Source organism: Siphateles boraxobius, unplaced genomic scaffold (assembly GCF_051911475.1).
Source record: "Siphateles boraxobius isolate OS27281-9 unplaced genomic scaffold, OSU_SipBor_1 8, whole genome shotgun sequence".
In the NCBI taxonomy this organism is placed as follows: domain Eukaryota; kingdom Metazoa; phylum Chordata; class Actinopteri; order Cypriniformes; family Leuciscidae; genus Siphateles; species Siphateles boraxobius.
This window is the reverse complement of record NW_027509208.1, coordinates 7,378,710-7,393,985: the sequence shown is the minus strand read 5'-3', so window position 1 is coordinate 7,393,985 and position 15,276 is coordinate 7,378,710. Positions and strand designations below refer to the sequence as shown.

The following is a 15,276-nucleotide window of genomic DNA, read 5'->3' as shown; positions in this document are numbered from 1 at the left end:
CTGACCCAGCTGCTAAAGTGTTCTGAGTGGATTTGTTTGCGTTGCTCTGCTATTGCTATGTTGCTTAAGGCTGATTCCTGGCTCAAGTCAAAATAGTCCACCCTCAACCATACAAATTGTGCTTTTTGACCATATTTCTGATTAACATATTAACTTAGTTTTAACAAACTATTGTTTGTGGTATTTTATGGTAATGCTCGCCACTTAAAGCTCCTTTAGTGTGAGGTACCACGGGGCGCCATTTTTAAGAGCGGTTGTATGCAGCCGTTGAGAACCCACCTGGCTGCCCTTCTTGGGTGAAAGGTGAATGACCTGCTCCTGTCTCTGGATGCGTGGGCCGCCTGAGTAGGATGAGCTAGACTTAGTGACTGGAGCATCTACAGAAGGTAACAGATTGCATTAGAAAACAGGACATTTAGACAGTACTTAACAAAAAAAAAAAAACACACACATTGGTGAATACTGAAAATGAGGGCACAACAGCAGGGAGGAAACAGACACACTTGAGACTCATTTAGATGAGAAATGTCATAAACAAAGCCTAAAGCACACGTGCGCACGCGCACACACACACACGCACACGCACACGCACACGCACACGCACACGCACACGCACACGCACACGCACACGCACACGCACACGCACACGCACACACACACGCACACACACACACACACACACACACACACACACACACACACACACACACACACAATAGTTTATCATTCTAGAAATAAAATCACAATTTGATCTCAAAGAAATCTGATTTGACCAATATAGTTTATGCAGTCTATGCTGATTTTATTACAGGACAGTGAGTGCAAAAGACCCTATTGTGTAATCGTTGGCTGTTACATAATGGCCACCATAACAAAAATAGATGGTACAAGCAATTAAAGTACACAGAATTCAGAAGGGGGAGGGGTTGGATGGACAGGAAGCAGAATGTCGGAAAATGCACAGACTTGAAATGATTCTAAAACGTCAGAGACTTTGTGTTACAGTTCACACAGACTGATTACACAGACTTTAAGACATAATCGAGTAGACATGGGCATATATTTGAGAGAGAAAAAAAAGAGGAAAATAAGGCCATTTCTTTGTACATGCATGAGCCACTGCGACATTGCTTTGTCAGAGGGGGGCAATTCCTTTCGAGCTTTATGAAAAGGCTTTCCTTCCCCTCTTGACACCCTACTTCCTGCCTCTGCCTCCCTTTAGCTATTCAAAGCAGTTTAGTTTGTTTTTCAGAATAATAATAATACCTTGCAGTATCTCAGAACTCAAACTCAGTTTGTACAAACCACAATCTTTTAAGATGAAATCAAACACGCTTTACTCAATTCAAATTATTTCCTGAATGTACAATTTTGTGCTAACATGACTGCTTTAGAGAAATGGAACATCACTTCAGGAAAAGTATATAGAAGCTACAGGGTAAAAGTAAAGGTTGGGATGTGAATGAGCATCATTAAAAATGTCAGAAATCTGTCAAAAATGGCAAAAAGTATGCCTCATATGGATTAGCCCTTGGCTAATTCTGGCATGTTACAGGTCTATTGTTGTTAATATGCACTGTCCAGGTAAATAAATATATGCAATTTGTCATATAGCTTCCAGCCTTCCATAGGAAAAAAGACAAGAGCCCTATTCGAACAGGACTAGTTTTCATGGAGGACATTACAGAAATTCATGTTTCACAATGTCCGAAAGTGCCTTGTCTATGTTTTTCTCACACAACCTCATTAAAAATTCCAGGGAAAATTACCTACTGTGAGAAATCTAATCCTGTCTGAATGCGGATGTCAGTGATAGCCGATATTGTATTATCCTAATGCTTCTTGTTTTATTTTACCCACCTGAGCTACCGTTTACACTCCAAACTTTTGCATGATTTCATTTTATTTCAATATTAATAAATAGAGCCAAATCAAGGAAATTACAAAGATGGCCCATTTTAATATCAGTGTCAGGTAAGATACTTGTCTACATGTCTCTGCCCACTTCTGTGGGTTTATTATAAACAGCCAACCAAGTTGTACCCAAGTAATATAAAACATATACGTCATTTGTGATGCACGCAAGCACAACACATGACCTTCTGTATTACGTCCACATCTAGAAAACACACACACCCACCTCTGTAATAAACATGGAGATGTTAGTCCCATCTGAATCGGTACATGAAATCACAGACGTCGAGTGATATGAATTGTTACTCAAACTTAGTTTAGAAAACTACTCACGTCAGAATATTGCATGCATGGTCAACTACAGTAGAACAAATCTCAGAGAAAAATGTTTTATTGGCCTCCGTCCCCCTTCCCTTCTTCCACCTTCTTGTATTTGTCTTCCTCTAATTTGAACAAATTCTGCATTATTTAGATCAAAAGCTGATGAATTAATCTGTATATTTGCCCACCCTGAGATTCTGCCTGGTGGGATTTTTAAATGACCATTTAATTACTTTACTAATAAGAATGGGTTTTTAGCTTTTTTTGTATATCGTTAGTTTTAGTGGTGCATAAATAGTCTTTGATTAAATCATTTTAAAATAAATATCTATATAAAATATATATATATTTTTTTTTTTTACAAAATTCCTATTATATTTATTTAGGTTAAGGTTCTTTGGGTCTAAAATTTGAATCTTTATAAATATAACAAATCAGAGAGGTGACTTTACCACCCCAAGAGACAACACAGACATAAGTCAAGCATTTGGTGACTGACCTCTCATTCTCCGAACAATCGTCTGCAATCATGAGAGTGAGATATACAGTGCTGGTCAGAATTATTTGCCCCCTTGGTAAATATGATCAAAGATGGCTGTAAAAAATAAATCTGCATTGTTTATCCTTTTGATTTTTTTTTTAAATGCAAAAATCTATTCTTTTATTAAAGTAAAAGAATTGAAAATGGGGAGAAAATCACATTATGAAATAAATGTTTTTCTCCAAAACACATTGGGAACAATTATTTGCCCCTTTTATTAAATACTTTTTGCAACCTCCTTTTTCCAAGATAACAGCTCTAAGTTTTCTCCTATAATGCATGATGAGTTTGGAGAACACCTGACAAGAGATCAGAGACCATTCTTCCATACAGAATCTTCAGATCCTTCAGATTCCCAGATCCATGTTGGTGCTTCGCTTCAGTTCAGTCCACTAATTTTCTATAGGGTTCAGGTCAGAGACTGGGATGGCCATTGCAGATGCTTGGTTTTCAGCTCGGTGACCCATTTTTGTTTTGATTTTGGTCAGATGAAAAGAAATAGCTTTTTTGGCAGCAAACACTAAAGATGGGTTTGGTGCACACAGGGATAAAAAGTACCCCATGTGTAAAATGAAATGCTCTCCTGTATCTTTAATGCTGTTGGCCTAATTTTCTGCCAGTCCTGGACATCTTGTTCAGATGCATGGCATCATGGATTCGACAAATACCAACAAATAAAACATCAAAACCTGACAACCTCTGCTAGAAATCTTATAATGGGCCATGTTTGGATCTTCCAACAGGGCAGTGATCCAAAAACAAACATCAAAATCAAAACAAAAATGGGTCACTGCAATGGCCTTCCCAGAAGCATCTGCAATGGCCTTCCCAGTCCCCTGACCTGAACCCTATAGAAAATGAGTGGGCTGAACTGAAGAGAAGAAACACCAACATGGATCTGGGAATCTGAAGGATCTGAAGATTCTGTGTGGAGGAATGGTCTCTGATCTCTTGTCGGTTGTTCTCCAAACTCATCATGCATTATAGGAGAAAACTCAGAGCTGTTATCTTGGAAAGAGGAGGTTGCAAAACGTATTTAATAAAAGGGGGCAAATAGTTGTGCTTTGGAAAAAAACATTTATTTCATAATGTGATGTTCCCTCCACTTTCAATTATTTTACTTCAATGAAAGGTTAGAATTTTTTTTTCAATTTTTTAAAAAGGATTAACAATGCAGATTTATTTTTACAGCCATCTTTGATCATATTTACCAAGGGGGCAAATAATTTTGACCAGCACTGTAATTCTAGGCTGTGGTAACATTTACAGCACGGGTACTGGCAGCCAAATGCTCATGATGTGTTTTGATGCGTTTCGTGTGGGCTGGACCCTGCTATTACCATCCGTGTCTTCGAGATGCCACAAAGCGGAGCTAAGAGGGGTCCAGAGAGTGAGGAGGTGGGCCGCTTGACCACAACAGTCAGAGGAGCTGACAACAGTGAGATGGTTACAGAGAAATATACAAAAGAGGGATATAAACAGAGACAAAGCGAGAGACAGACAGACACAATGGAGGTAGCATAAGACTGCCTGCAGGTCCTGCAGTCTTTAAAAAAAACAGTAATATTCCTGTCAAAAACAGGAGACATGTGGAGAAGCAGAGGAATGGAGAGAGGAAGAGAAGTAAGAAAAATATGCAGAAAGGGGGTGGTAGTGTGAGTCACAGCACACTTGGACCTTGAAGAGTGAGAGTGTGTGTGTGTGTGTGTGTGTGTGTGTGTGTGTGTGTGTGTGTGTGTGTGTGTGTGTGTGTGTGTGTGTGGAGGGGGGGGGGGGGGGGTTGTGCTAGAGGGACACAAAGCGCTGCTTACACAACCGTACCAGCAGGAAGAGGAGGTATTTCTGTCTTTGCTTGAACCCATATACAGCACGCTGTTCTGAGACCACGTTTATGTTAGCTGCCTTTCACTGGACACAGCTTACTTTCAAAGGCTATGCTTGATCTATCGAGCACGCTAAGGTTGACCATGGTTACACAAGAGAGAGGTATTCAGGGGGAGGGAAGGATCAGATGATCTGCTGTGTGTGAGAAGACCAAACTGAGCCGAGCTGCGGGTAAAAACAAGTGTGGCCCAAAAGAAAAAGAAGCAGTTAATGCCAGGTGGAAATATGGAATAACAAAACCACATAGCCTACAGCATGGCAACAAGCACCCTAAAAAGGAGTGTTTCATTGCATTGGTTTTCATGCTAACACGTCTGTAATGCGTCTCCCTGAGCTCTTGAGTTAAAACAATGTGTCACTTTCAGTGTTTTCTAATGAAAGTACTTGAGAAGAAAGACTAGGTTTTTACATATCTTCAAGTGAATGTGAGTGGTGCTTGCCCGTGTGGCCGCCACTATGCTAAGGTGTCGTGGGTGGTTGCCAGGATATTACCATGCAGTTGCTAAGGTGTTCTGAGAGGTTACTTACTGGCCGAAGTCAAAAGAGCCCACCCTCAAGTCCCTTAGATATTCTGATGCTCAGATCCTTCTTCCAATGTAAACCTATGGGATCTTTTCACCCACTTTATCCCTGACCAGGTAAAAATCCTAAGTCCTAAGAGTCCTAATTTTACTCTTTGTAAAATAATAGTGCACCTGTCCTTAACATGTCTGTAACATCAGGGTTGTTATTGTTAAATAATACTGAAATAAAAATGCATAGCAAAAACAGTGTGGGACAAGTTGATTACATCTGTTCAATAAGTAGCAAATGGACTGTTGTTAATCTTCCTAAATGTACAAAGTCAGAATGTTCCCTGTATAATAATAATATATATGTAAGCAAAATGGACAACTAAAATATGATTAAATTAATCAGAATCAGTGATGCGCGGGTCAATGTATAAACAACCCACACCCGACCGACTTTTTCAACTAACTGCCAGCAACTCGGACCGCAAAAAAAAGAAGAAAATATTGCACCCGACCCGTTTCCTGACCCGCATTTTTTTTAAAGTAGTCAGTGTTGGGCAAGTTACTTCCAAACTGTAATACATTATACATTACTTGTTACTGTTATTTAAAAGTAATTCATTACCTTACAATATTACTGTCTCAGAATAGCAATGCGTTACATTATCCTGGATTACTTTGGAGTAACTTTCACCAAGATAGATATACAGTAGTAGAACTTAACATTCTAAGGCTGTAACGATATGCGAAATGAAACCGAAATCGCGAAATCGAATTTCAGCTTCATAAAGAGAAATCTCTCGTATCTCTGTGACAAGTATTGACAGAGTTACAGTTCATTTTTCCGACGCGTTTCAGAATGGACCTCACTGACGAGAGAAGGTAAAACGCGCATCATGTTTGTTTTTCTTTATTTGACGAAAAGCACAACACTTTGTTTTCATTGTGAGTACCCACAAAAAAAATTGACACTTAACAGGATGTAATAATGTACAGCACTTATATGTAAGATCAAAATCAACAGAGTAATTTGAGTCTCTTTTGCACTGATAAGGAAAAAAGTGAGCTGGTATCGCCGCTTTGTTTACTACAGTTATACAGCGCGTGTCTGTGCCGTTCATACACTCTCGCATCTACATTAGTAAACATGTTATTAAATTTACATGAACATCCAAACTATATTGCTATAGCCTACTAAGATGAGTAAAAATAGACTGAAATATGTTGAAATAAAATGTCTGTATAAGCAACAAACTGCAAATTAACATGTATATGCTAATATATCATACACAATATGTTACAGACTAAATATGAATGTTTAGACAAGATTTTGTGATTAGTTTTAGATAGATTATAAAGTTTTGACTGTAAAAAAAGACTACTGTCACATTAAATAGGTACGCTTTTGTTCACCAATTTCTGCTCATGTTAAATATACTATAGTATGATGTTTTGTCAAAAATAAAGTAGGTATATTGAATTATCAACTAAGATGTTATTATAGTGTTTGTTCCAATATTCAAAATAATGAATCCTTACCTTTTTTAATACGTATGATAAAATGTATACTTTTTACAAAGAAAGAATACACTTGAAATATTGTTAAAATTGTAATTGTTGTTGTAATTGTAACCTATTTGTAATTGGTTACAATTTCTAATTGTAAAATATGTATATATAGATAATTTCTTTTGTCCTTGCATTCTTTGGGACCCTGTGACACACCTGTGTGAAAGCTGCATATTAATTAGCCTCATTATGTATGTGGCACATTATCCGGCCTTTGTCTTCTCAGGTGTGAACACGCCTCCACACATATTGCCTTTCCAAACAAAAGGTGTCTTATAAAATTTAAATCAATGTATTGTTTTGTGTAAATGATTAGGCAGGATGATTTTCAGATCATTTTGAAGCAAAAACTCTAGGCAACAACACCCATTAGTCAAAAGTCTTGTAGACACATATTTAGTATGTGTTTTGGGGCCTTATTTCAGACACTTTAAGTTTTAGTTTTTTCAATAACCACGCATAAACATTATTCTCTCAAAAATACAAACATGTACATACATCTTGCTCACATATTACGGTAGCCCTGTTTGTGCTATATAGACATGTTTATAAATAACTGAAAAAAGCACAAATGTCAGAGCATGTCAGAACACCTCCAGGACCCAGAAAACCCCTCAGACCCCCAGGGGTTAAAGTGAATTTCGATTTGTAATAATTGTCTCTTAATTTTAATCAATGTTTTATCAACCAATTACCTGGATATAATAAATAAGAAGTAAATCGCAGACAGACAGTAGCAGACAGTAGATCACGACACGGAGGCGCCTGCGCGAGCGCGTCTCATAAATTAAACGAAACTCACCGTATTAGGTAGCCTACTTCACAGACCTGAAAAATATATTTCAATCTATATTGAAATGTCTAATTGTAAACAGAACAATTCAAAACGAAAGAAAACGGACTGCTCTCTGCTTATCTGTATGAAATGTGCATTTCTCTGTGGTGCATTCACTACTGCGAAGATCGCGAGTCAGCAACGTCAACTTCTTCTTTATTAATAAACAATTCAAATGTCTCCTTGCTATATTTGACATTCATAATCATTCATTGCTTTTGCCGGCTCTTTGTGACAGCTTTAGGTGGTTTATCGGCAGCGCCACCGCCACCCTCATCATGTTGTTACGTGAACGCGTCACCACCGCATCAAAAATATGATTGCGTGATGAAAACATGAAAAATACCACATAAACATAGCCTAACTGTTTAGAAAGAAAACGCAGAACAAATAGAGTAGCCTAATGCGCACACGTCCATCTCGCGAATGTACAGTCTTCTTCATGCCATCTTCACCCATTAGCCACTTTTCCACTGGCCAGCGCGAGCACAGAGGCCGAAATCATGCCTCACGGCACTCCTGAATAAATCGCTATACAAATATATTAGACGCTCCAATTTAGTCTTTATTTACAAACTTGGACACCACACGCGGCTATTGACTGACCACGAACAAGCATACTGAGTTTGTGCGTCATCTTCGTGCCAGTTATTCAGCCAATAAAGTGTAGGCATATGTATTTCATAGAAAATTGTGTCTAGTACTAGGCTATATAAATTGCATAGGTTTAATTGGAAACTTTATTTCAAACGACCTGACCGATCGCGATCCAAATATCATTAAAGAATATTTTTTGATGACTCGTAACCGCGGGTGACCGCAGGCACCCGCTCATTTTGGATCAACCCGCGCATCACTGATCAGAATAAAATAAACTCAAATGAAAAGCTTGTGAATGAGAATTGAATCAAATCTAATAATCTGCATTGATACCCATGCCCCAAGTGATTTTTTTACTTAAGTTTAGCAAAAGCATCTGATTTAAGACATGCTTGAAATTGGCTAAGAGGAGTTGGTGTTACTGTTAAAAAAGGTACAATTTATTTTTTGTGTCTTGAGGGTTTTATGAATGGCATCATGTTTTGATGAGTCTAGAAGCAAAGTCTATAATCACGATTCATTCAAATATCAAGCACTGAGGGCCTCTAAACCCATAATACAAGCACTATTTCTGTCATCATTTGCTTTAAAAAAAAAAAGTAATTTTTTGGATATTCACAGTCATTCTCCTCAAGTTTTGTCTTCATTCATTCTCCTCAATATTTCATTGTTAATAGTTTTGTTTAGCTCATTCATTCACTCCTGCAGTGCTTCCTCACTGATCTCCTCCTCCCCCCCCTCAGACATCTTGCATTCAGCCTCGTTCCCTTCTATAATTCATCATCGATGGAGCGTGGGCTGACCTGATAGTGGTCTGTCAGAGCTGTCCTCCACTCTGGGCCAGCTGGGGGTCGACTTGCCGCTGCTTCCTCCCTCTGCCACCATTTGCCGCTCCGCTGGGAGAGGAGAGTGCCTGTTGTGTGCAAATCTATGTAAACATAAACATGTATATGCTTGTCAATCACATGCATCATTTTGCGATCAATGCATCTCGTCATTAAAAGCTGGGTCAAAGCTTGAACAGATCAATTGGAGAGATGACTGAGTGGTTAAGGGATGGACAGTTAAGTGCTCAAAAGAAACCAAGGACGAAGAGGATGTAGACAGTAAGACACTTTTTTTAGAGCCTCACCCCTCAGGCATGGACTTCTGCCTCCAGTGAGCAGAGCCTGAACCCGTGTCACTGGAACAGGAGAGGTTACTGGGGGAACTGCGGTTGTGGGGCGAGCGCCCCAACATGAGAGAGGAGGTCAGGGCATAGTTCTCAGAACCTGGAGACACCCTGAGAGAGGTAGAGAAAGAGCAATAGACACAAATAAAGATAAACGAGAGACAGGAAGAACGGCAAAAAAAATGAAGGGGAAGAGTAACTTAACAAAAGCTCACTCCATTAAAGCAGCTATCGTACACACCTTTTAGGGTCTAGGGGTCGGCCATCACTGGACACGCTACGGGGGATGGCAGCAGCTCTCTCGGGGCGCTCGGCAGAGAGGGTCTTACCCATGCTGGCCCCCAGGCTGACGGCACGGTTCGGGGTCCCACTGTGACTCTGAGGTGAGGCAGTGAGGGACTGCTGTGGGCTGGACGAGGTGCGCTGCCATTTGTTGTTATTGCTCCGGAAAGGAAACTTGTACTCAAATGAGCCGCTCTCATTGTTGCCCTTGTATTCAACAACTGGCATACGGTGCAGTTCTGAACAGCCCCTATAAGATGACAAATTTGGTAGTTAGTTAGGGAATGAAGAGCATTTGACTTGATCTTGAATGTGAAATGAGGCATTTACACTACCGTTTAAAAGTTTGTTTCCAGTATGATTTTTGAAAATATTTTTTGAAAGACAGCACTTATGGCAGCCTCACCAAGGCTGCATTTAATTTGTCAAAAATACAGTAAAAATTGTAATATTAGTATGACTCAAAATAACTAATTTATATTTTAATATACATTTTAAAATGTAATTTATTGCTGTGATTACAAAGCTGAATTTTCAGGAGCCATCACTCCAGTCTTCAGTAATCACATGGATCACATGATCTTTCAGAAATCATTCTAATAATGTCGATTTGGGGTTTAAGAAGCACTTTTTAATATTATCAATGTTGAAAATGGTTGTACCGTTTAATACTTTTGTGGAAAGTAACCATTCAAAAGAACAGAAATTATTAGAAATAGGAATCTGTGTAAAATTATAAATCTCTTTACAATCACTTATGATCCATTTAATGCATCCCTTCTGAAAAAGTATTAATTTCTTTAAAAAACAAAAATCATACTAACCCTAACATTTTTATTGCAGTGTACATCTCTTTAGTCTTTACTATCTTGGCAGGAGATAGCAATGTGCAATATAGTTTGTGGAAATGTTACTCCAACCTGGTAAACTAAAGTTACTAAATAACCAACCAACTAAAATAAATAACATTCTCTCTGTAAGGCCTATAAACACCCAGGCCTTATACAAAAAAACTTAAAAATGACATGAGTATTCCTTAAATTAAAATTCTGAATCTTTTTTGCTACCTCAATTGACATTCAGGAATTAAATTGTAATTTAAAAGGCATTCTCGTTTTAATTCTCGATGACGCTCAATTACTGAGTACTGAATATTGTAATTGAAACCAAATTGGAATAAATATACACAGGTCAAAAAGATGTGCCTGCAGTGCATAGGCAGATTTTGCATTAAGTTACAATAAATTGGGGTTCAGGCATTACCTTTGCAAACTAATACCTCTTTAGTGGCTCAATTCTAAATGTTTCCTCTCTTTTGTTTAAAACCCAGAAGATACAGAGGAGTGTCAGTTTTTAGTTTAGATAGAAACAAACTGTCAAAGATGGAAATTGTAGGTATTCTAAGGATAATAATAAAGCACCACACCACTGTAAAAAAAAGAAAAAAAGAAGAAGAAATAAAAAGGCAAGTGAACACAAATACAAATCCGGTGGGTCTGATGATTTGTAGTTTAGACCCTGATCATTATAACCTTCAAGTTGGCACAGCACCTGCAGGCAAGCCTAGACTGGGAAGGCTGATCTCATCTATTTTGGTTTGCATGTGTGGGCACAAAGTTGAAATGTTTTGTATTGTTGTCTTATTGCAAAACTTGGAATGACTGGTTTACTTTTACTATCTGACAAAAATAATTGTTACTTATTCACCATGATTCAGTCAAGAAATAATGAATCAAACCATTAATTGATACTAAAAGACCTACCTGCGTGGTGTGGCGTCCTCATGGGGTGGTATGATGACAACTTTCACAGTGACTGAGGTGCGGAGCAGGTCTATCATCTGCTCGTGTGAAAGTGTTGCCACAGCCACCTTGCAAATTTCGACCAATCGGCTGCCTTGCCTCAGCCCCGCTTGCCAAGCATACCCGTACGGCTCCACCTCTGCCACTATGCCTTCATAGTTAACGTGAAAGCCAAGTTGGCCCAGCCCATTCCTCCGCAAGGTCATCTCAGATGTTTCACAGCCTTTAGTTAGGTGCTGAGATGAAAGGGGAAGACTGATATGACTTGTCTGACACAATTTTTCTCGATTCTAAAGTATTTTTATGCAATTTAGAACCATGTCCTCTATTAAGGATGTAAGACCTTATCAAAAATGGGCAAAACTGCCCCAAAAAACACCCATCTGCAAATCAGGATCAGGGCTTTTTTCTTAAAGTATAATGAAAACTGTTAATATGTTTCATGACTGTGATGGAGATCTTGAGCATTCAGTTCGCTGAGTATTAGTTACCATGGTAACAGCTCTTGCACTTGAAGAGTGACATAATGGGCAGGGGGCCAAATCAGGAGTACATTCAAGCCACTGCACAGTTATTCAAAGGCTCTCTTATACACCCCATTAATTCACATGATGAAACATACACAACACAGCCCTCAAAACTACTTTAAGCTTTTTCCAAAACCTTGATAGCTATAATCCCACTTGGGTACAAAACAAAAATGATTAAGAACCAAGAGACTAGCTCTCAGGTCCATGTGCTGTGTCTGACTGAATGACAAATATTTAAAATGCCTTACATTTAGCAAAAAAAAAAAAAAAAAAATTCCATCTGTCATGATACCTGCAACTCCACACTTACCTCTAAACGTTTGACAACCTCACGGAAGTCTTCTGTGTTGTTATTGATGGAGCGCAGGGAGATGTTCTCTCCACGTTCATAGTAGATCTTCATGGAAGCAGGGCTTCCCAGGGTCCAACCAATGACATCTCGGACAGCACAGTTAAAGACAACAGCCTTGGCTTCTGGGTCCACCAGCACTAGAAAGTCATTTGAAATGGCCAGCAGGGCCTCCAGTTCTCCTCCGGCGCCATGGTCCTCGGCGTGAACAGGCCAGGTGATGGCTCCTGGGCTCCGCAGCTCCGCACCAAGGTACGGCCGGGTCTTCTCCTTACGCTTGTGGGCCAGAGAAATGAAAGGAAATTTTCCCGAGGGATCAATAGGCGTGCTCGTAACGTGGCGCTCTGCCAGGTCCCTCAAGTACTCCTGCCTTGTCCGAGTGGCCATGGCTCGAAACTTGTCTGACTTGTGGGCTGCATTTTCAGCGTTGATGACCTTAGCCAGAAGGAAATCTCGAAAGACTGTAGACTTTGGGAATGTAGCATCCTCAGGAATAGGAGGTCCAAAGGCAGGTACATCTCGTGAGCGAGCCACTGCCACACTGTGAATGAGGGGGTGGAGATAATGGAGGGAAACAAGAGAGAAGATTTCAAACAATTAGACAAATTGCTCATCGCATGCACAAGATAATTGCTAAACCATTCTCAAACTTCCCTAAAGGACCTCATGTTTATGCATGAGCAAAATTCGTTCCAAAGACAATGTGGCTGCTATGGAAATTATGAAACAGAGTCAAAGGGTGAAGTGTGGCAGAGGGGACATCAAATACTTTGCCAAATGGGAATGGGAGGAAATTACCAAAAAGACAGGGATGGCTATAATGTTGCCGACTACTCCACACAGTGCTAGTAAACTTGGACAGACCCCTCATTTGCTACAGAAGAACAGTGTGAATTCAATTCCCTTTCTTCTCTACCTTGCTGCTTCATCTCTCCCCTGCTTTTTTCCTTTCATGAAGCCTCTGGAATGGACATCTAAAGCTTCCTACTCTGTCTGGTATGCTTGGAACTCACTAGCCAGCCATAGCAGTAATGAGGCTGGACTAAAGAGAGCCACTAGCCCGTTTTCACATTGATACTGGACGAGGAAGACAAAGAAAAGTGGGAGCCAGAAGTTAGAAACGTTGGTGAGAGAAAGAGAGGCGCCAAATAAAATTCAGCTGTCTGTGCGTGGGCCTGATCTGTAAAAACACTAAGGGAAAACATGTACGTGTGTGGTAGAAAAATGAGCTTGCAAATTCATCACAACATAAACTTCTCTCCCGCAGTACCAGTAGCTTGCTGAAGTATGGACTGAGATGAATAACTTGTTGATATTTAATTCAGTCATATTGTTTTTCTTTCTTTGCCTGCAGGGACAAACAACACAGTCTTGATTAAGACTCAGGCTGGAAATCAAATTGTTGCTGGTTTGATGCCCATAAGAAGAGAGCCTTGAGTTATCACCCTTGTTCCCAATATAAAACTCAAAAATATATTACACAGATTTTTATGTACATCATGGTAATTAAAAATAATCATATTCATATATAATATTTACTTGATACTCCCAGGTACTTCAAAAGAACAGATAATTGCTATAGAACATCCCACAAAAATAAAAAAAATCATTCATTCATGAAAGTCCTTTTTTAACTGCTTATTTTAAACCGCTCTCCTTCAATAGACATTAAATAATTCCATGTTTTTGAGTTTTTACATACGTTATTGCCAAGTGATGAATAAAGACATGTTAAGAGTTGTAAGTGAATGGTTGCACCAAACTGCTGCAAGTGTTAATGGGATGTGTGTTTCCCACAAATTTCACCGTCACACTTTGTATCGTTTGAAAGATTTTCACATCTCATCAGTTTTTAAACATGGAACTCCAACGCACTTCAAAGAACAGGATGGTATTACCATGGTGCAGGTCCAAAAAACATGGTATAACCACATCCAAAAAAATTGTGCCATAGTAATAAAACATATAACATTTACAGTTACCATTGCTCTGTTATTTGAAATCTCTCTTCATTATATTGTTTTCCGTTTAAGCATTAAGCAGTCCAAACACCCACAATTATGCTTCACCATTGGCATACAAAAAACAAACTCTGTATGAGAGTGCGGACAATAACCGTAATCAACATTTTTCAAAAGCCAGAATAACGCAGTGCATATTCCATCCCAACATAATCCACTTCTGGGCATCGAGCAGTTATTCAGTAATGACTAACAGCAAGCGGGCTGACTTTATTGTTGCCGCCGACCCCCTTGGCTTAGATGGAGAGGCAAACTGGATTACATATCTAAAGTATAAATACTCAGTGTGTGGGTTGGTGGAGCATCCTCTGCCCACAGCAAGGAACCAAAGAACCTCCACACAAGCAAATAACACCCTGACCCACTCAGAAATACACAGGTGTACAAGTATCACATACACAGAGCAGAGTTCTCACACAATGTAAACTTGTTGAAAAGATAAACTCTTTCTGACACACTAATTTCCAACATGATGGATACTAAAAAACAACAATTCAGTGTAACATATTTGATAATTTCTTTAAGTAAAATACTTTCTGTAGCTACACTAACATTTAAAGGTTTGGGCTCATTCAGATATTTTAATGTTATTGAAAGAAGTCTTTTATGCTTACCAAGGGTGCATTTATTCAAACTACAGTAAAAACAGTAATATCATGAAATATTATTTCAATTTAAATTAACTGTTTTCTATTATAATATAATAAAATGTAATGTATGCCTGTGATGGCAAAGTTGAATTATCAGCAGCCATTACTCCAGTATTCAGTGTCACATGATCCTTCAGATATCATTCTGATTTGGTGCTCAAAAATAATTTTTTATTATTATGTTTTTTTAAACAGTTGTGCTGGTTAATATTTGTGTGGAAACCATAACATTTTCAGGATTCTTTAATGTTCAGAAAAAAAGAATTTACGGCATATATTTAAAATATCTTTCTCA

The 15,276-nt window shown here is 38.9% G+C and overlaps 1 protein-coding gene across 4 annotated transcripts in view; it reads right to left on the bottom strand.

Moving 5' to 3' along the window:
* sipa1l1 (signal-induced proliferation-associated 1 like 1) overlaps positions 1–15,276 on the bottom strand; it is a 119,500-nt gene that overhangs the window by 10,296 nt on the left and 93,928 nt on the right. For 2 of the 4 annotated variants that reach the window (XM_077220389.1, XM_077220391.1), the window contains exons 8-13: positions 12,272–12,851; positions 11,393–11,667; positions 9,589–9,879; positions 9,309–9,458; positions 8,980–9,104; positions 280–377 (exon numbers count right to left, since the gene is read on the bottom strand). In XM_077220389.1, the coding sequence (XP_077076504.1) occupies positions 280–377; positions 8,980–9,104; positions 9,309–9,458; positions 9,589–9,879; positions 11,393–11,667; positions 12,272–12,851 (1,519 nt within the window). The remainder of the gene's footprint in view (positions 1–279; positions 378–8,979; positions 9,105–9,308; positions 9,459–9,588; positions 9,880–11,392; positions 11,668–12,271; positions 12,852–15,276) is intronic. The other 2 variants (XM_077220390.1, XM_077220392.1) reach the window with 1 other exon arrangement.